Raw genomic sequence first — 22,000 nt, 5'->3', positions numbered from 1 at the left:
GGGTCCTCCCAGTGCACCAGCCCTGAGCACCCTGTTTCAGGCATCAAACCTGGACTGGCGATCTGTTTCACATATGATAATATACATGTTTCAATGCTGTTCTCTCAGATCATCCTACCCTCGCCTTCTCCCACAGAGTGCAAAAGACTTCTATACATCTGTGTCTCTTTTGCTGTCTCGCATACAGGGTTATCGTTACCATCTTTCTAAATTCCATATATATGCATCCATAACAGTTTTCAATTTTAAAGCTATTTAGAATTTATTATGTCTCCTATTAGGACCCATGACTGCTTAACCAGCTATCATTTTAAGTATCTTACATATTCATAAGATAGAACAAGATGGAGAGTTTGCGGCTGGCTGTCAGACATATGAATTTTGGATTTGAAGGCATGTCTTCCATTTCTATGCTAGTTAATAGCTATGACAGTTATTACTTAGAAGTAGGATAAAATCAGAAATTTTGGAGATATTTTGTATATCCTTTACTAAAATTTTCTGAGTGATTGAAATGTACGTCTGTCTTTATTTATTGATGAAAAAACAATGCTTATTTGAAATTAGTAAAGAAGAGGAAGTTAATATAGCATTTCCACTTTAACCGCCCTTTGTTCCACCCACTCCAAAGGGCCACATGACTACATAAAGTGTAGTAGTGTTTTTCTTTATGGTGTTATTCACACTAAGATAGTTTATCTCTATTGTTTAGTTTATCTTTCTTAATGATAGAGATTTTTTTCCCCACATCTGGACAAGATACCTTTGAGACTAATGATTAGTAGAAATAGAGAGGCTTTTTCTGTGTTGCTTCATCTCTTCTGTTTCCAGATACCCCTCCATGCTTGCATTACCTCTGTAGACGGCCTCCACTGTCAGTGTTTAATCAGGTCTTCAGAGTGTCTTTGGTTTTGGTTCGGTTCAGTTCAGTCACTCAGTCGTGTCCGACTCTTTGCGACCCCATGAATTGCAGCATGTTAGGCCTCCCTGTCCATCACCAACTCCCGGAGTTCACTCAGACTCACGTCCATCGAGTCAGTGATGCCATCCAGCCATCTCATCCTCTGTCATCCCCTTCTCCTCCTGCCCTCAATCCCTCCCAGCATCAGAGTCTTTTCCAATGAGTCAACTCTTCACACGAGGTGGCCAAAGTACTGGAGTTTCAGCTTTAGCATCATTCCTTCCAAAGAAATCCCAGGGCTGATCTCCTTCAGAATGGACTGGTTGGATCTCCTTGCAGTCCAAGGGACTCTCACCTCTCAGAATACTTATTAGAGCAGCTACTAAAGGAATATTATGTTTTTCTAAAGTCAAGATTTAACTTACTAGTAGGTTGTATATGTAAATTTGTGACCATTTAAGTCTCCTATAAGGTTTAGGTAGAGGTAGAGGTCCTAAGCATGTTAGATATGAATTAAAAGGAAATGGTATATGGCATACATAGTCAAATGATATAAGCCGTACATACATGGCTTCTCTTGTGGCTCAGATGGTAAAGAATCTGCCTGCAATGCAGGAGACCCAAGTTCGATCCCAGGATGGAAAAGATCCCCTGGAGAAGGAAATGGCAAGCCACTTCAGTATTCTTGCCTAGAGAATTCCATAGACAGAGGAGCCTGGGGACTACAGTTCATGGGGTCACAAAGATTGGACAAGACTGAGTGACTAACGCATACATAGTCATTTATGTCTTCAGAAAAATGTTTTATTTGTTATATAATAAGCTAGGTCTGTTGTCTTGGAAACTCTTCAAAAACATAGAAAATTTGAGGGAACCTCTAAAAAAATTACAGATTGCCTTTTTTAAAGTTGAAGTGTAGTTGATTTACAATATTATTTAAGTTACAAGTGTACAATGTAGTGATTCACAATTTTTAAAGTTATAGCCCATTTATAGTTATTATAAACTATTGGCCATATTCTTTGTGTTGTAAAATATATCCTTGTAGCTTGTTTATATGTAATAGTTTTATATCTTATCTCTTATTTTATATCCTATCTCTTATTCCCCTAACCCTATATTGCCCCTCCCCCCACCCCTCTCCCTGCTTGTAATCATTAGTTTGTTCTCTATATCTGTGAGTCTGATTTTTTTTTTTTTTTTTTTTACTATCTTCACTAGTTTGTTGTATTTTTTAGATTGATATATGTGATACATATTGTTGCTTTTCAGTCGCTGAGTGTCTGACTCTTTGCAGCCTCATGGACTGCAGCATGCCAGGCTCCCCTGTCCTTCACTTTCTCACGGAGTTTGCTCAGATTCATGTCCATTGAGTCAGTGATGCTTCCAACCATCTCATCCTCTGCTGCCCCTTCTCCTCCTGCCTTCAGTCTTTCCCAGCATCAGAGTCTCTTCCAGTGAGTTGGCTCTACACATCAGGTGGCCAAAGTATTGGAGCTTCAGCTTCAGCAACAGTCCTTCTAATGAATATTTAGAGTTGATTTCCTTTAGGATTAACTAGTTTGATCTCCTTGCAGTCAAAGGGACTCTCAAGAGTCTTCTCCAGTACCAAAATTTGAAAGCCTCAATTCTTTGGTGCTCAGCCTTCTTGATAGTCCAGCTGTTACATCTGTACATGACTGTACTTTTGACTGTATGGACCTTTGTCAGCAAAGTGATGTCTCTGTCATTTCTGCTTCAGCCCATCTGCTTCATTCTTCTGGAGCTATTAGTAATTGCCATTTGTTCTTTCTCAGTAGCGTATTGGATACCTTCCAACCTAGAGGGCTCATCTTCCAGTGTCGTATCTTTTTGCCTTTTCATACTGTTCACGGGGTTCTTGCAGCAAGAATACTGGAGTGGGTTGCCATTCTTTCCTCCAGTGGACCACGTTTTGTCAGAACTCTTCACTATGACCATTCTGTCTTGGGTGGTTCTGCACAGGACAGCTCATAGCTTCATTGAGTTACACAAGCCCCTTTGCCACAACAAGGCTGTGGTCCATGAAGGGGGTAATATCAAATAGTATTTATTTTTCTGTCTCACTTACTTCAGTTAGCATAATATAGCCTCCAAGTTCATCCATGTTGCGCCAAATGCCAAACTTTTATTTTGTTTTATGGCTGAGTAGTATTCCACTGTTAATATACACCACATCTTCTTTAACAATTCATCTGTTGAGGGACACTTAGGTTGCTTCCATATCTTGGCTATTGTGAATTACGCTGCAATGGACACTGGGGTGCATGTATCGTTTTGAATTAGTGTTGTGTTTTTTTTTTTTTTTCCCAATATATACCCAGGAATGGAATTGCTGGGTCATATTATGGTGCTGTTTGTAGTTTTTTGAGAGACCTCTGTACTGTTTTCCTCAGTGGCTGCACCAATTTACGTTCCCACCAACATTGTCTGAGGGTACCTTTTTCTTCACATCCCTGCCAACGTTTGTTATTTGTGTACTTTTTGATGATAGCCATTCTGACAGGTGTGGGGTTACATGTCCTTGTGGTTTTGATGTGCATTTCCTTGATGTTAGCAGAGGCTTCCGAGGAGGCTCAGTGGTAGTGCACCTGCCAAGGCAGGAGGTGCAGGATGTGAGGGTTCAGTCCCTGGGTCAGGTAGATCCCCTGGAGGAGGAAACGTTCACCCACTCCAGTATGCTTGCCTGGAGAACCCTGTGGACAGAAGAGCCTGGAGGGCTACAGTTCATAGAGTCGCAAAGAGTTGGACATGACTGAAGTGACTTAGCATACAGCACAGTTTTTCATTCTGTTGGTGGTTTACTTTTCTGTACAAAAGCTTGGAGTCTCATTTGTTTATTTTTGCTTTTATTTCCTATGTTTTAGGAAATAGATTAAAAAAAATACAGCTTCGATTTATGTCAAAGTGTATTTTGTCTATGTTTTCTATTAGGAATTTTATAGTACATGGTCTTACATTTAGGTCTTCCATCCATTTTGAGTTTATATTTTGTATATGGTGTTAGAGAAATGTTCTAATCTCATTCTTTTACATGTAACTGTCCAGTTTTCTTAGCACTACGATTCCCCCAGCTCTGTTCTTCTCTCTCAAGATTGATTTGGTTATTTGGGGTCTTCTGTGTTTCCATACAAATTAAAAATTTTTTGTTGTGGTTCTGTGAAAAATGCCATCGGTCTGTTGATAGGGATTGCCCTGAATCTGTAGATTACCTTGGGTAGTGTGGTCATTTTAACAATCTTAATTCTTCCGATCTAAGAACACAGTATATCTTTCCATCTATTTGTGTCATCTTTAATTTCTTTCATCATTGTCTGATCATGTAACAAGTATGGGTCTTTTGCCTCCTTAGGTAAGTTTATTTCTAGGTATTTTTTTCTCTTTGATGCGATAGTAAATGAGATTGTTGCCTTTTTTTTTCTCTTTCTGATAGTTTTGTTTTATTTTTGACCGTGCCACACGACTTGTGTAATCTTAGTTCCCCAACTGGGGATTGAACCCAGACCCTTGACATTGAAAGCACAGAGTCCTAACCACTAAACTGCCAGGGAATTCCCTGATAGTTTGTTGTTATTGTATAGAATTACAACAGATTTCTGTATATTTTGTATCCTGCAACTTTACTGAATTCATTGATGATTACTAGTAGTTTTCTGGTAGTGTCTCTAGGATTTTCTATATGTAGTATCATGTCATCTGCAAACAGCGACAGTTTTACTTCTCCCATTCCAGTTTGGATTCTTTTTATTTCTTTTCCTTCTCTGATTGCTGTGGCTAAGACTTCAAATACTATGTTGAATAAAAGTGGTGAGAGTATGTATCTATGTCTTGTTCCTAATCTTAGAGAAATGTTTTCGGCTTTTCACCACTGAGTATGGGGTTAGCTGTGTGTTTATTATATGTGGCCTTCATTAGGTTCAGGTATGTTTCCCCCGTGACCACTTTCTGGAGAGGTTTTATTATACGTGGATGTTGAGTTTTATTAAGAGCTTTTTCTGCATCTGTTGATATGATCGTATGATTTTTATTCTTCAATTTATTAATGTGGTATATATCACATTGATTTATAGATACTGAAAAATTCTTGCATCTCTGGCATAAATGCACTTGATCATGGAGTAGGAACCTTTTAATGTATTGTTGGACTTGGTTTGCTAGTGTTTTGTTGAGGATTTTTACATCTATGTTCATCAGTGATATTAGCCTGCAGTTTTCTTTTTTGTGTGATCCAGCACTCTGGATATGATATCAGAGTGCTGTGGTCCTCATACAATGAATATGGAAGTGTTCCTTCCTCTGTAATTTTTTTTGAATAGTTTGAGAAGGATAGGTAATCGGTAAAATTCACTTGTGAAAGTCATCTGGTCCTGGACTTTTGTTTGTTAGGAGTTTTAAAATTACTGATTCTATTTCATTACCAGTAATTGGTCTGTTCATATTTTCTGTTTTTCTCCTGGTTCAGTCTTGGAAGGTGTAGCTTTCTAAGCAGATAAAACATGGTGTAGTATAGTGGCTTAGAGCAAAGGATTGGAGCCAGGGAGCCTGAGTTTGATAATTTCCTTAGTATTTCCTTACTTAGTATTCCTAACTCTGTCCTTTTTTTTAAATCCATAAAATAGGAATGGTACCTACCCCACAGAATTGTTGTGAAGATTAAATTAGTTAATACATAGAAAATACTTGGAACACCCCCTGACACATGAATATTAGCTCAATAAAGATTAGTTCTCGTCATTGCCATCGTATTTTTCATCATTATTACCATTTTTGGATTATCTATATAAAAAATCCAGAAGGATATACAGAAAACTATTAAAATAATAAATGATTTAGCAAGGTTGCTAGATATAAAAGCCAAATGGAAAGGTGAGTAAAGTTCCCAGATACCAGGAATATTCAGAAAATGATTTTTAAGAAAGAAATTACAGTATCAACAAAATTTGTAAGTATATGGAGGCCTAAGAAAAGACATCCATTATGAAAACTAAAATACTTTTTTGAGAGACATAAAAGAAGGCCTGAATAAATTAAAAGAGATCGTGCATTTTTTTTGTGATCCTATATTTTTAAACAAGGAAACTCAATTTCATTTCTGTCAAAATCTCAACAGGATCTTTAATGGAGCATGGCAAGCTAACCCCAAAATTCATGTGAAAGAACACAGGACCAAGGATGACCTAGATAATTCTAAAGAGGATCAAAATGGAAGGAGACAGGATGATGACCGTAGTTAACACTGCTGTGTGGCATAGAGAAAAGTTGTTAGAAGAATAAATTCTAAGAGTTCTCATCACAAGGAGAAAGTTCTTTTCCCTTTTTTCTTTTCTTTTTATTTTATCTATGTCAGAAGATGTTGGCTGAACCTATCTTGTTAATCATTTCACTATCCATATGCATTTCACTCTCTATATATGCTGAAGCTGAAGCTTCGATACTTTGGCCACTTAATGGAAAGAGCTGATTCATTGGAAAACGTCCTGATGCTGGGAAAGATTGAGGGCAGGAGGAGAAGGGAGTGACAGAGGATGACATGGTTGGTTGGCATCATTGACTCAATGGATATGAGTTTGAGCAAACTCCCAAGAGACTGTGAAGGACAGAAAAGCCTGGCACACTGCAGCCCATGGGTTGAGATTCGGAGATGACTTAAAGACTAAACAACTACTATATGTATATCAAACCATCATGGTGTATGATGTGTGTCAGCCATCTCACAAAACTGGAAAAAAAACAGAAGGAGACTTATCAGTGTGAGGATAAATAAAGCATTGTGGTACTACTGTAGAAACAGAAAAAAAGATTAATGGAACCCATAAGAAGCACCTAAGAATAGACTCAAATATACATATGGGAGATTTATAGATGAAAGGGAAAGAGTGGATGGCTCAAAAAGTGGCACTGGGAGAATTACACTATCTCTATAGAAGAAAGTTAAATTAGGTTTTTACCTGCAAAAGTATGGATGCCAGATAGGATTAAAAACCTGAATGTGAAAAGCAAAAAAACTTAAAACTCTTAGAAGATGTGTATAAATAAATAATATTCTCTTTTGTCTTATTACAGTTTGTGCCAGCCTATGTTTTGGTAGTAAGACACAGCAGACATTTGGTAGTCAAACAGAACGTTCGTCATACTCTGGTCCAAATTCAAGTTCAGGAGCTGTTCTTCTTCCATCCTATCCTCTCTCATCACCTCGAACTAGTCCAAAGCACACGTCTCTTACTGTGTCTCCAAAGAAGTCTCAAGATAATTCCGTTAATTTCTCAAGTTCCTGGCCTCTTAAAAGCTTTGAAGGGCTTCCAAAGCCAAGTCCACAGAAAAAGCTTGTCAGCCAAAAATCATCTGATCCTACAGGTATATATGATGGTAAAAATTAATACTTTGTTCAAATATTTGTATGTTTGAATAATTATTTGAAGTTAGGGTTGTCAGATCTTTAAAAGTAAATTGCATTTTATTTCTCTGAATTAGTAAATATTTAGCAAAATATTAATGGAATGTTCAGTAGATCAAATGTATAATATAAAATTCAGTTTAAATTGTTGTTTCTTTTTTTTTTTTCTTGTATTGCCACTTCAGAATCCTTTTGTAGAACTAAATAATAGTGCTTTATAATGGACATGAATGTGAACAGTCTGAGAGCCTACTAACAACTTTTAGCTTTACAAACATAAAATATTGTTCATATCTTTACCTCAGTGTCTAGTATCAACATTTATTGAATGTTACCATCAAAATTATTTTGATGGGTTTTCTGCTGCTTATTGGGCTTCCCAGGTGGCTCGGTGGTAAAGACTGCCTGTCAATGCAGGAGACACAAGAGCTGCGTGTTCCTACTCCTGGAGTAGGAAACGGCAACCCACTCCAGTATTCTTGCCTAGAAAATTCCATGGACAGAGGAGCCTGACAGGCTAGAGTCCATGGTGTTACAAAGTGTCAAACATGACTGAGCGACTGAGCACACACACACTACTGTTCGTCATCAACTAAAATATCCTTAACAATAGCCCACGCCAAAATCATAATATTAGCATGTATGTTTATTCAAGACAGATTCAGTTTCAGAAAGTCTGTGAAAGGTGAGTCCCATGTCCCAAATGCTTCCCTAACCCCAGCCCCTATGGTCAAATATTTCACCTTTAAACTACCCCACAGCACGAATCTTCCAGTTTATAACCATAACATCAGTTTATTGCATAGTCAGCTGATTTTATTACTTTCTTTTAGCATTGAGCCTTCATTTTCTTCTGTTAATTTTTTTCTGTATTTGTCTTTCCTCCAAAATCAAATACTGTATTGAAAGCTGAAATATTGTTTAACTTGTTCTCCTTAGTGCCCAGTATTACTGCTTTGCACATAGTAGTCATTCAAGTGTGCTTACATCAAGTGTTTCTTAAATCAAGCCAGATCATTAACGTTCCTAGGTTATTGTGGACTTTACTATACAAATATTAATCATGGTGATACATATGAAGATAGACATCTCAGGAAGTTCCCTGGCAGTCCTGTGATTAGAACTGTGAGCTTTCACTGCTGAGAGCCTGTATTTAATCCCTGTTTGGGGACCTAAGATCCTACAAGCTGAGCAGCATGGCCAAAAAAAAAATTCACTTGGTATATAATATTTGTATTTCATATGAAAGGATTCTGGTTGGTCCATTTTTGTTATATTTGTTAGGGAACAATTTTTTTTTTTTAATCTCAAGTAGCAATCTGTATTTCTAATATAGTGTGCTTTTTAACTTAAAAGCAACTAATCCTAAACACTTGTGATTTAATGCTAACTTGTTTTCCAATTTGAAGTTGAAAAAAGAAAAGCGGTAATGTGTCTTTCCCATGCAGGAGAAAATTCTCAAGAGAAACCTCCTCAAGTTCAACTTACTCCTGCTTTGGTGAGATCACCGTCTTCCCGACGAGGCTTAAATGGGACCAGACCTGTACCTCCCATACCACGGGGACTCAGCCTTCTGCCTGATAAAGCTGGTCTAAACACAGTGGGACCCAAAAAGAAAGAGCCTGATGACATTTGGAAGAGTGAAAAAGATAATCTTATAGTTGATCTTTCAGAATTAAATATCAGGGATAAAGATTTGGATCAAGAAGAGGTGAGAACCAAATGCTTTCAATAATTTCTAAATGCTTGTAGTTGTTTATAATAGTTTTCATTTAAGGAAAAATCAAGTACTTTGAATCCCATAACATCTTGTCTTATAAAAATATTTTATGTGTTTGCAGTAGAAAACATGGAAACTATAGTGAAGTATTAGGAAGAAAATTTATCACACTAAATTACACTACCCTGAATAGTTTATCAACACACTAATGTCTTTCCTTCCAATATTTCTTCTGTATATATATTATTCCTTTTAAAATAAAAAATACAAATAATACGGCAATACAGCTATGCACTAAGCCCCCCCAAAATGAACAATTTGTCATATTTTTCCTAAATGAAAAATAATGAGACATAACGTAGTTCCCTCCCCAATCCAGTTTCTCTTTTCTCTTCACCAGAGACAACCACTATTACCATTAATTAGTGTTTTATGTATGTATGTACTTTTTATGTTAATATAGTAATATTTGATGCATTTATTTATAGTGTATTCCTATACATTACAATGTATATAATATATATTACAATATATATAATATATAGTATCTCTGTATATTGTAATGTATAGTATATATAATGTATGAGCTTGCCAGGTGCCACTAGTGGTAAAGAACCCACCTGTCAATGCAGGAGACATAAGAGACGCAGGTTCGATCCCTGGGTCAGAAAGATCCCCTGGAATAGGGCACAGCAACCCATTCCAGTATTTTTGCCTGGAGAATCCCATGGACAGAGGAGCCTGCTGGGCTACGGTCCATAGGGTCACAAAGAGTCATACACATCTGAAGTGACTTAAGCACGCATACACGTGAAACTATAATAGAGAAATTTAGCACACACACATTCATATAATTGATTTTGGCTTATTCCTCATCTTTTGCTGTTGTAAACAATGCTGCAGTAAACATTCTTGAGCATATCCCTTGTGCATACATACAGGTTATGGAATTGAGATCATATTTTATATTCATCTTTGAATCCTAGATAATTCCATTTGTACTATAAAAATGTATTCCCAGCATGATAACTATGCATATTAATTATGCCACAGAAGGAATGTGGCTGCTATATTACTTTGGATTCAGAGCACTGTTTCCACAGATGCTTCCTTATTATCATTTCAGTTTGTCTGTTATCAGGCTTCAAAGTGTTTTACATTAAATATGTAAACTAAAACAGCCAATGATGATATTTGATGGTCTTATTATGGTCTTAGTTTAGCCCATCTTTAAGATCTGAGGCATCAGTACTAATAGTTGACTCAAAAAAAAAAATGCATATTTATTTAAAAAGCTAACATTAAGCCTGTATAAAACTGACTTCTAAAGAACCAAAACTGGTTCTTAATGAACTGCTCATTCCAGCTTCTAACTGCTTATTAAGTTTTTCCTTGTTTTTCTCTTTTTGTTTTTGTTTTTCCCGTTATATTCCAATGGTACTAGAAATGGAATTTATTTATAGAAAAGAACCTTATAGAAGAGGTACTTTTTTTTAATTAATTTATTTTAACTGGAGAATAATGACAATATTGTGATGGTTTTAAAAAGACACTTTCGTAGCTCATAAATTTCATCTGATCCTACGTATCTTTGTATTACTTTTTATGATAACTTAAAAATAATCCTTTTAGTGGGTAGTTGAAGAGGTAATTTCTTTTTTATAATTAGTACATATAAACAGATCTGCTGCTGCTGCTGCTGCTAAGTCGCTTCAGTTGTATCCGACTCTGTGTGACCCCATAGACGGCAGCCCTCTAGGCTCCCCCGTCCCTGGGAATTCTCCAGGCAAGAACACTAGAGTGGGTTGCCATTTCCTTCTCCAGTGCATGAAAGTGAAAAGTGAAAGTGAAGTCGCTCAGTCGTGTCCAACTCTTCGAGACCCCATGGACTACAGCCCACCAGGCTCCTCCATCCATGGGATTTTCCAGGCAAGAGTACTGGAGTGGGGTGCCATCACCTTCTCCAAAACAGATATTACTGTTTTTAAATATTCAACCTTCCAAGGACTTACTAGGGAAGTGGCCATACTTAATCAAAATGTAAGCAAAATATACTTTATGTATATTTCTGAGTTCCTTAATTTGTTCAAGGTTCTGTTCCCAAATTTAATATCTATGTTATGAAGATTTCTCTTACCTTGGATATGGGCTGGAAGAAGCATAAGCTGGAATCAAGATTGCCAGGAGAAATATCAGTAACCTAAGATATGTAGATGATACCACCCTTACGGCAAAAAGTGAAGAGGAACTAAAAAGCCTCTTGATGAAAGTGAAAGAGGAGAGTGAAAAAATTGGCTTAAAGCTCAGCATTCAGAAAACTAAGATCGTGGCATCGGGTCCCATCACTTCATGGCGTATAGATGGAGAAACAGTGGAAACAGTGTCAGACTTTATTTTTGGGGGCTCCAAAATCATTGCAGATGGTGATTGCAGCCATGAAATTAAAAGATGCTTACTCCTTGGAAGGAAAGTTATGACCACCCTAGATAGCATATTAAAAAGCAGAGACATTACTTTGCCAACAGAGGTCTGTCTAGTCAAGGCTATGATTTTTCTAGTGGTCATGTATGGATGTGAGAGTTGGACTGTGAAGAAAGCTGAGTGCCGAAGAATTGATGCTTTTGAACTGTGGTGTTGGAGAAGACTCTTGAGAGTCCCTTGGACTGCAAGGAGATCCAACCGGTCCATTCTAAAGGAGATCAGTCCTGGATGTTCATTGGAAGGACTGATGCTAAAGCTGAAACTCCAATACTTTGGCCACCTGATGCGAAGAATTGACTCATTGGGAAAGACTCTGATGCTGGGAGGGATTGGGGGCAGGAGGAGAAGGGGACGACAGAGGATGAGATGGCTGGATGGCATCACTGACTCAATGGACAAGAGTTTGAGTGAACTCCGGGAGTTGGTGATGGACAGGGAGATCTGGCGTGCTGTGATTCATGGGGTCGCAAAGAGTCAGGCATGACTGAGCAACTGAACTGAACTGAATGCAGGTTTCTACTCTGCATTTTTGTAAATGCTTTTCTTCAGAAGTTACATACACTGATCTATTATTCTCGGAACACTGGCAAGGTTGATGTAAGCTTCAAATTTAGAAAGCTGCTTACTTTTTCGCTAACCTTCTCATAGAACTATTAAATAGTTCTATTTAATAGAACTACACAGCACACTGTTGACCTAAATGCTAAAGAACTACACCCACATCCGCACACTTAGGTGACTCTCTAAGGTGACTTCAGCTGGGCTGTCTACCATCTGATTCAATCATTCACTTTATGAACTGAATTTTTACAGTGTACTAGTCATTATACCCAGTGCTGAAAATAACATGATGAATAATATCTTGCGGTCCTTCCTCTTAAGGAACTTTTAGCCTAGGAGATTGTTTATAAATACCTGAGTACTAAGGTCTGTATTTATACTATATACAGATATGTTAACATCCGTCTTGTTAGTGTTAGATTGAAGAGTGGCTAGCTCGGTTTAGTTACTAGAGTTTTAAATCTAAGGATAACTTTTATTTATATAATTATTTTGTAAAGTTTTTTTTCTTTTTCCTTAGATGCAGAGCTCTCTTAGGTCCCTTCGTAATAGCGCAGCTAAGAAAAGAGCAAAACTGAGTGGCAGTACTTCTGATCTTGAAAGCCCAGATTCCGCCATGAAGCTTGACTTGACTGTGGATTCCCCATCTCGATCTTCCTCTCCAAATATCAGTTCCTACAGTGAAAGTGGAGTTTACAGCCAAGAATCCTTGACTTCTTCTCTGTCGACAACTCCCCAGGGGAAGAGAATAATGTATTTTATTTTTTGATGTGTTAAATGAATTTTAATCTATAATTTTTAATCTGAAGCTCTAATATATTTTTTTAAAACTTTGAAATTATTTAATTACTAGTTTTTAAAACATTGAAGTACAATTAAAAGACAACAGGAAAGTTTACAGATATTACCTTGCTTAGCCTTAGTTTTGGGGTGTGGGAGGAGAGAGAGAACACAACCCCAACTAAATTAATATAAAGCCTAGTCTCAAAGTTGCACTTGTTATTCTGCCTATCTAAGATTTATCCTAATACTGTTTGTCCTTTAGCTCTTTTCTGTATCATTAACTCTTTGGCAATCGACTAATAGCTGATATTACTGCTTTTGTTTAAAACTCAGCACTCATTTCCTCTGATGTGGATAAACTCCACCCAGCCATTACCCAAATACTTCTTATTTTGTTATTCCATTACCTTGTGGGAATTTAGGACTCCATGCCATAGCTTTTGTGGCCCTCTTGGGAATTTCCTTACTACAGTAGTGCTAGAATCAGAGTCCTGATCATTCTACGCCGACAGCTAGCACTTTGACAAACTTTTCCAGATTACCTCAATAATCTCTCAATCTTAAAAGAGTGATCCTACCTTGATTTTTGAAAATGTCTGTGACCCTATTCTAGGATTTTGGGGAATCCTTTCCCTCTTTATTTCATTTTAGTTATTTATTTTTTTAATTTTACTTTATATTGGACTATAGTTGATTTGCAGTGTTGTGTTAGTTTCAGGTGTATTCCTCTTTACTTTAGACAATAACCTAAGAGTAAAATTGTTAGGTCTTGGGTGCATGGACATCTAACTTTTCAAATAACTGCTAAACAGTTTTCTAAGATGCTGCTGCAGTTTTACACTCCCATCAGCAATGTGTGACAGTTTCAGTTGTTTCACATCCTTTTTAACATTTGTTGTTGGTCTATTTAATTTCATTTTCCTTTGATTTTATCCTATACCATGTATATATATGTTTGCTAGGTTGCTTCAGTTGTGTCCGACTCTTTGCGACCCTATGCCCACCAGGCTCCTCTGTCCATGGGATTCTCAAAGCAAGAATACTGGAGTGGGTTGCCATGCCCTCCTCCAGGGCATCTTCCCTACCTAGGGATCCAACCTGCATTTATTACATCTCCTACATTGGCACGCGGGTTCTTTACCACTGTTGCCACCTGGAAAGCCCATGTTTAATAGCTATTGACATTAGAAGTAGATATTTAAAATTAAATTTAAATTATTTTCACGTAAGTAAACTAGAACCTCTAATAATGTAGGTAGAGATTACATATTTAAAGGAAAGATGGTGTTCTCTGAACATAAATGTGAAAGGGTATTTTATTTCAGCAGTACACAGAATTAAACCAAATTTTTATGTCCATTGTGAAAGGTTTGTCTCATCCCAGATTTTCTTCCCCATATTTTTTAACTTCAGTAGCAGCTTATTTTGTATTTGGAAATTTTTTCTTACTGGAAATTCCTTTGTTGTAATTACCTGGGTAGAATAATGTAATAGATTTACAGAATGAATTTGGAATGGCTGTGTGGGCTGGTGAAGTTACCAGACATTTAAAATATATACATTTATCTTTTAGACCTAAAGTTTTTCCTTTATCTTCCAAAGATGTGAAATTTTATATTACATACTCTTACAGTTTCAAGGTTCTCTAAGTAATCTGGAACACAATTGGGAAGGAAAGTTCATTTTTATATTACAACATTTAGAATTTACTATTCCTGATGTTGTCTCATTGGGTTATCTCTTCAGATATTGAACTCTATGTAAAAGGAATTCAGTATACCCTCAGTTATGGACTGAATTATCTTTAATGAATTTACTATTTCCACATTTAATTTTATTAGTTTAAGAGCAGTAATTCTCAACCTGCTTACATCCTGCCTTAAGAATCATTGCCAAAGAAAGTCACTACTACTGACTACAGGGCTTTCATCCTTAATGTAGATTGGGAAGGAAAAATTATTGAGAAACACTTTTCTACAGAATGAAATTCTTTCTTTCATCCAAGTCCAATACACCCAGTATAATGTAAGTTGACAGTCAGTGTAATCAATGTAAATTGACAGTCATCTAATCTAGAGTAATTATTCTTAAAATTTTTAGCATTGATTTCTCAGTAGGCCAATTAAGAAATATGCCTGCCCACCTACAAAAATTGTACTTCTTTGTAAAATCTCTTCTTTATAATATCCATTACTAACTTATTGGCGTACTAGCTCTTATTGATTTTAAACAGTTCCCTTATCTACAGACTTAATATTCTTCAGTTTGATTTCTTTGTGAAATAAGACCTATAGGCCTTTTTAAAGTCAAAGAATAGCAAAAAATAGTCAAGGAAGAAAGCACACATTTGCTAAATTCACTTGTTGCTGATCTCTTATTTATTATAAAGTCCCTATTTTTATATTATATATGAAGGTAGATAATATATTAGATAACTGGAATCATTTGGCTTAGTTCTGGAATGATCAGGTTTGGATCAGGTTTCCCCCCCACCCACTGCCGCCAACACACACACACAAAGATTTGTTGTTGTTCAGTCACCAAGTCATGTCCAACTCTTTGCGACCCCATGCAAACCAGGCTCCTCTGTCCTCCACTGTCTCTCTGAGGTTGCTCAAATTCATGTCCACTGAGTTGGTGATGCTATCTAACCTTCTCATTCTCTGTCTCCCCCTTCTCATTTTACCTTCAGTCTTTCCCAGCATCAGGGTCTTTTCCAGTGAATCAGCTTGTCTTGTCAGGTAGCCGAAGTATTGGAACTTCAGCTTCAGCAGTAGGCCTTCCAGTGAATATTCAAGGGTTGATTTCCTTTAGTATTGGCTGGTTTGTTCTCCTTGCAATCCAGGGGTATTCTCAACAGTCTTCAGCACCACAATTCAAAGTTTGATGGTCCAGCTCTCACATGCATACATGATTCCTGGAAAAACTACGTTTGACTACATCAATCTTTGTCGTCAAAGTGATATCTCTGCTTTTTAATACGCTGTCTAGGCTTGTCATAGCTTTCCTTCCAAGGAGCAAGTGTCTTTTAATTTTATGGCTGCAGTCACCTTCCACAGTGAATTTGGAGCCCAACAAAATAAAAATTGTCAACTATTTCTACTTTTTGCCCTTCTATTTGCCTTAAAGTGATGGGACTAGATGCCATCTTAGTTTTTGTAATGTTGAGTTTCAGGGCAGCTTTTACACTCTCCTCAAGAGGCTCTCTAATTCCTTTTCACTTTCTGCCGTTAGAATGATATTGTCTACAGCATATCTGAGGTTGTTGATATTTCTTCCTGCAGTGTTGATTCCAGATTGTGATTCATCCAGCCCAGCATTTTGAATGATGTATTCTGCATATCCCCTTCATGGATCACAGCCTTGTTGTGGCGAAGGGGCTTGCATAACTCAATGAAAAGAAAGATTATACAGCACAAATTGCAGTCTTAATTTCCTTTGGTAATCCTCTCATGAATAATTAAAGATTGACCATATGTTGAAAATATGCTTGCTCCTTGGAAGAAAAGCTATGACAAACCTAAACAGCATATTAAAAAGCAGAGACATTACTTTGCCAACAAAGGTCCATATAGTCAAAGCTATGATTTTTCCAGTAGTCATGTATGGATGTGAGAGTTGGACAATAAATAAAGCTGAATGCCAAAGAATTGATGTTTTTGAACTGTGATGTTGGAGAAGACTGTTGAGAGTCCCTTGGACTGCAGGGAGATCTAACCAGTCAATCCTAAAGGAAATCGATCGTGAATATTCATTGGAAGGACTGATGCTGAAGCTGAAACTCTAATACTTTGGCCACCTGATGTGAAGAGCTGACTCCTTGGAAAAGACTTTGATGCTGGGAAAAATTGAAGGCAGGAGGAGAAGGGGATGACAGAGGATGAGATGGTTGGATGGCATCACCAACTCTATGGACATGAGTTTGAGCAAGCTCTGGGAGTGGTGATGGACAGGGAAGCCTGGTGTGCTGCAGCCCATGGGACTGCAAAGAGTCAGATGCAACTCATCTGAACTGAATGAACTGAACTGAACTGATATGTTGAAGAGGTTGGAAGTTCAAAAGGTGAACTAGGAATACCAATAAGAAATATCCTTAGCCTTATTTTTTCATACTTTTTGCTGCCTTATTATCTAAGTCTAGTAAGTTAATTAAAGTATAGAGAATATTTTATATAAGAATGTTAATAGTTTTGGATCTTCAATATTTATTGAAATTATCTTGTTTCATTGTAGGTCAGACATATTTCCAACTTTTGGATCAAAACCTTGTCCAACAAGACTTTCTTCAGCGAAGAATAAGAACTCTCAGGTAGCTGAACACAGCCCCAGTACAGGTATTCTATGACTCTGTCATAAATACGATTTACAGATTTTTAGATGATAAAAAAGTGATGGACTGATGGCAAATGCATTTTAGATTTAGAAGTTTTACAATTACCAATTAAGACTAATCATCTTTTAACTCCTTAAAAGGTCATTGTGGCAAGAATAAATACTGTATTCTTTCTGGAATACCTGTGTAATTGATCCCTCCTTTAAGTCTATAAGTTACCCATGCTGGCTCCTATGCCAGGACATTTTGATTTAATTGATACAGAATGCGACCTGGACATCAAAGTTTTTGAAAACTCTCTAGGTGATTCTAATGTTCAGCATAGTTTAGAAACCACCAGGGAACCAAACAACACAGTTTCTTTTAAAAATAGTATTTAACTAGTGTATCTTGTGTAAACATTTTACAGACCAACCTGGGAGTCACTAATTTATAACATCAGTTCCTAGAAAATAGATTCTGTTATTGGTAACAAATTAGAAAAGTATTTGGATTCTCATCCCTTTAGGATGGAATCTATATGTGGTCTTCTTTATGATTTGTAAAACTATTGAATTATGAATTAATTGTGACAAGGATTAGATCTGGTAGACAGAGTTCCTGAAGAACTACGGTCAGAAGTTTGTAACATTGTACAGGAGGCAGTGACCAATACCATCCCAAAGAGAAAGAAGTGCAAGAAGGCAAAGCGGTTGTCTGAGGAGGCCTTACACATAGCTGAGAAAAGAAGAGAAGCAAAAGGCAAAGGAGAAAGGGAAAGATAGACCCACCTGAATGCAAAGTTCTAGAGGGTAGCAAGGAGAGAGAACAAAGCTTTCTTAAGTGAACAATGCATAGAAATAGAGGAAATCAATAGGAAAGACTAGAGGAAAGGAAAGACTAGAGATCTCTTCAGTAAAATTGGAGATACCAGGGGAACATTTCATACAAAGATGGGCCTGATAAAGGACAGAAATGGCAAGGACCAAACAGAGACAGAAACTATTAAGAAGAGGTGGCAAAAATACACAGGAGAACCATACAAAAAAACTCTTAGTGACCTGGATAACGACAATGGTGTGTTCACTCACCTAGAGCCAGACATCTTGGAGTGTGAAGTCACCTGGGCCTTAGGAAGCATCACTATGCACAAAGCTAGTAGAGGTGATGGAATTCTAGCTGAGCTGTTTCAAATCCTAAAAGATGCTGCTGCTAAAGTGCTGTACTCAATATGCCAGCAAATTTGGAAAATTCAGCAGTGGCCACAAGGCTGGAAGAGGTCAGTTTTCTTTCCAATCTCAAAGAAAGCCAATGCCAAAGAATGCTCAAACTACTGTACAATTGTGCTTATTTAACATACTAGCAAGGTAATGCTCAAAATCCTTCAAGCTAAGCTTCAGCAGTATATAAACTGTGAACTTCCAGATGTACAAGCTGGATTTAGAAAAGGCAGAGGAACCAGAGATCAAATTGCTAATATCCATTGGATCATAGAAAAAGCAAGGGAATTCCAGAGAAGTATCTACTTCTGTTTCATTGACTATGCTAAAGCTTTGACCTTGTGAATCACAACAAACTGTGGAAAATTCTTAAAAGAGATGGAAATACCAGACCACCTGACCTGTCTTCTGAGAAACCTTTATGCAGGTCAAGAAGCAACAGTTAGAACTGGACATGGGACAGCAGACTGGTTTGAAATTTGGAAAGGAGTATGCCAAAGCTGAATATTGTCACTCTGCTTGTTTAAATTATATGCAGAGTAAATCGTGCAAAATGCCAAGCTGAATGAATTTCAAGCTGGAATCAAGATTGCCAGGAGAAATATCAACAACCTCAGATATGCAGATGATACACCTCTAATGGCAGAAAGTGAAGAGGAACTAAAGAGTCTCTTGATGAAAGTGAAAGAGGAGAGTGAGATAGCTGGCTTAAAACTCAACATTTAAAAAAATAAGATCATGGCATCTGGTCCCATCACTTCATAGCAAATAGATGGGAAAAAAGTAGAAACAGATTTTATTTTCTTGGGCTCCAAAATCACTGCAGGTGGAAACTGCAGCCATGAAATTAAAAGACACTTGCTCCTTGGAAAGAAAGCTATAACAAACCTAGATAGTGTATGAAAAAGGAAAGACATCACTTTGCCGACAATGGTCCATATAGTTAAAGCTGTGGTTTTTCCAGTAGTCGTGTACAGATGTTAAGAGTTGGACTATAAAGAAAGGTGAATGCCAAAGAATTCATGCTTTCAAACTGTGGTGCTGGAGAATACTCTTGACAGTCCCTTGGACTGCAAGGAGATCCAACCAGTCAATCCTAAAGGAAATCAGTCCTGAATATTCATTGGAAGGACTGATGCTGAAGCTGAAACTCCAGTACGTCACCTGATGTGAAGAACTGACTTATTGGGAAAACCCCGTTGTTGGGAAAGATTGAGAGCAGGAGGAGAAGGGGACAACATAGGATAAGATGGTGGGATGGCACCACTGGACATGAGTTTGAGCAAATTCAGGGAGACAGTGAAGGACAGGGAAGCCTGGCATGCTGCAGCCCATGGGGTCACAAAGAGCTGGATACAACTTAGGGACTGAACAACAACAACAGGTTTAGGATATGCTGTTTATTTTCACATGATCTCAGTGTAAAAGTCCTATAACCTTAAGGCTACTTTAACTTATAAGTACTTTCTTTAAAAGTTGTGTGTGTATCTAATTGTTTGCTACGATTTTAAATTTCTTCCTCCTAATTGTGTCTTAGCTTCATCTCTTTTTAATTCCCACTATCACTCTTAAACATTTTTTACTTAGCCACCTAACATTTCTCTCCAGCTTTGGTTTCGTTCACTTACAGTCCATTCCCCATAATGCAAAATTGACTATATTGCCCAATGTAAATTTATTCAGAGGATTCTTCTGTAATCTGGTCCATGCAAACCTCTCTAGCCTCATTTTCCTTTTTGCTTTGTATCTTGTGATCCATTTAACTCAGACCACATTCAGTACCATTTCCTATCTCTTAGTTGTACATGCTGATTCTTCTGGATGAAATCTGAAATCCATACCATACACCAGGCTACTTTGAAAACAACTCAAGTTGCTTTCTCTGGGATGCCTTCCCAATTCACAGATAAAATTCATATTACCTCTTTTGCAATGTCATTACACTTACACTGACATTTTTATAGTGGTATTACAATTATTTTACTTTTTTGGACTCTCAGATTCTTGATTCTCAGAAATTATTTACGCCTGATTATCTCCAAGGACCTGTCATAAATTATAAATGCTGAGCTCAACCACATATACCTGGTAAACTGTCTTCCACAAACCTTATGTGTTAGACGAAGAGATAGTTATTCTACTAAGGACAGGAAGACAATGCCTATGTACTTTGGAGTCTGAGAGAACCCAACTGGAATCTCAGTTTGATATTTAATAATCATATGCATGTTCTGTGGAAGTTACTTAATTGCTTAGAAACTCAATTTCCTCATTTGGTGATGCAAACCTTGAGAAGGGTAGTGAAGGTCTAAGTGTGTAACATACAAAAGGCACCTACTACATAGTGGGCACTTGGTAAGTATTTGTTCTCCTAAAGGAAAAGACCCAAAGAAATATTAATATAATACATAAACTTAGTCTTTAGTTCTTTTTTAAGGCTGATCATCCTAAGAAATTATTTATTAGTTTGAAGACATATTTTTTGCTAGGTTGTATCCAGTTTATAAAATGGAACCTACTTTGGAAGAATATCCTTGGAATTAATGTGAGAGTTGGGCCATAGAGAAGGCTAAATGCTAAGAATTGATGCTTTTGAACTATGGTGCTGGAGAAGACTCTTGAGAGCCCCTTGGATAGCAAGGAGATCAAACCAGTCAATCATCAACCCTGAATATTCCTTAGAAGGACAGATGCTCAAGCTGAAACTCTAGTACTTTGGCCATCTGATATGAAGAGCTGACTCATTATAAAAGACCCTGATGGTGGGAAAGATTGAGTGTGAGAGGAGAAGTGGGTGACAGAGGATGAGATAGTTGGATGGCATCATTGAAGCAATGGACATGAGTTTGAGCAAACTCTGGGAGATGGGGAAGGACAGGGAAGCCTGGAGTGCTACCGTCCATGGAGTTGCAAAGAATCAGACAGGACTGAGTGACTGAACAGCAACTAACCCTAGTTGTATCAGCTTGTGAGTCATTTAAATTTTAGTGGAGTGATAGGTCTTATAATAATGTACGCTTCTGTATGCAATGTTCAGTGTTTCCCAAACTTGTCTAATAGTGTTTTTCAAGCTTGCCTACTACTAGGAATCATGAGGAATGCATATAACATATAGATTCTGGGGCCTCACCTTATACATACTGAATCAATCTTTGGGGTTGGAAATACATATTTTTAACTTATTTGTTAGGTATTTCTCAGATCAAATTTTGAAAATACTGTTATTAAATTTATTATGAGAAATTCTTGGTTAAATTTAATATGCTTCCAAAGTGTTAAGTTTTGGTGGTTTAGGATTTTATTAATTTGGATTTACATTTTTTTTTTTTTTAGGATAGGTTTTGTGTTGGTTTTAGTAAGCAAGTCATTTGTACAATTTATTGCTTAATTGGTGAGACATAAAAATGATAATGCTTAGAATAAGAGCTACCTGAAGATAAAAATAATCATGTCAGAATTGTAAATCTAATCTGTCTATACTACAGCATCTCCAATAAAGATTTTCACATTGATTACACCACTGCCCTATTGTAGCACATTGTGCTAAAGTTCCTAATGAATGTTACAGTAAACTTATTTTCCTGTAGCTTTTGTTATCAACTAGTAGTAG

General features: G+C 37.1%; 1 protein-coding gene across 9 annotated transcripts in view; it reads left to right on the top strand.

The window, feature by feature from the left end:
• Positions 1-22,000, top strand: part of TOGARAM1 (TOG array regulator of axonemal microtubules 1) — a 78,543-nt gene that overhangs the window by 18,690 nt on the left and 37,853 nt on the right. For all 9 annotated transcript variants that reach the window (XM_086363344.1, XM_086363337.1, XM_086363345.1 and 6 more), the window contains 4 exons: positions 6,983-7,273; positions 8,762-9,024; positions 12,596-12,828; positions 17,092-17,192. In XM_086363344.1, the coding sequence (XP_086219470.1) occupies positions 6,983-7,273; positions 8,762-9,024; positions 12,596-12,828; positions 17,092-17,192 (888 nt within the window). The remainder of the gene's footprint in view (positions 1-6,982; positions 7,274-8,761; positions 9,025-12,595; positions 12,829-17,091; positions 17,193-22,000) is intronic.

The sequence above is a fragment of the Bos grunniens genome, chromosome 21, assembly GCF_055505025.1.
Source record: "Bos grunniens cultivar Pamir isolate PY7600 chromosome 21, Bosgru_T2T1.0, whole genome shotgun sequence".
In the NCBI taxonomy this organism is placed as follows: Eukaryota; Metazoa; Chordata; class Mammalia; order Artiodactyla; family Bovidae; genus Bos; species Bos grunniens.
The sequence above is the reverse complement of the archived record's forward strand: the minus strand, read 5'-3'. Positions and strand labels throughout refer to the sequence as shown.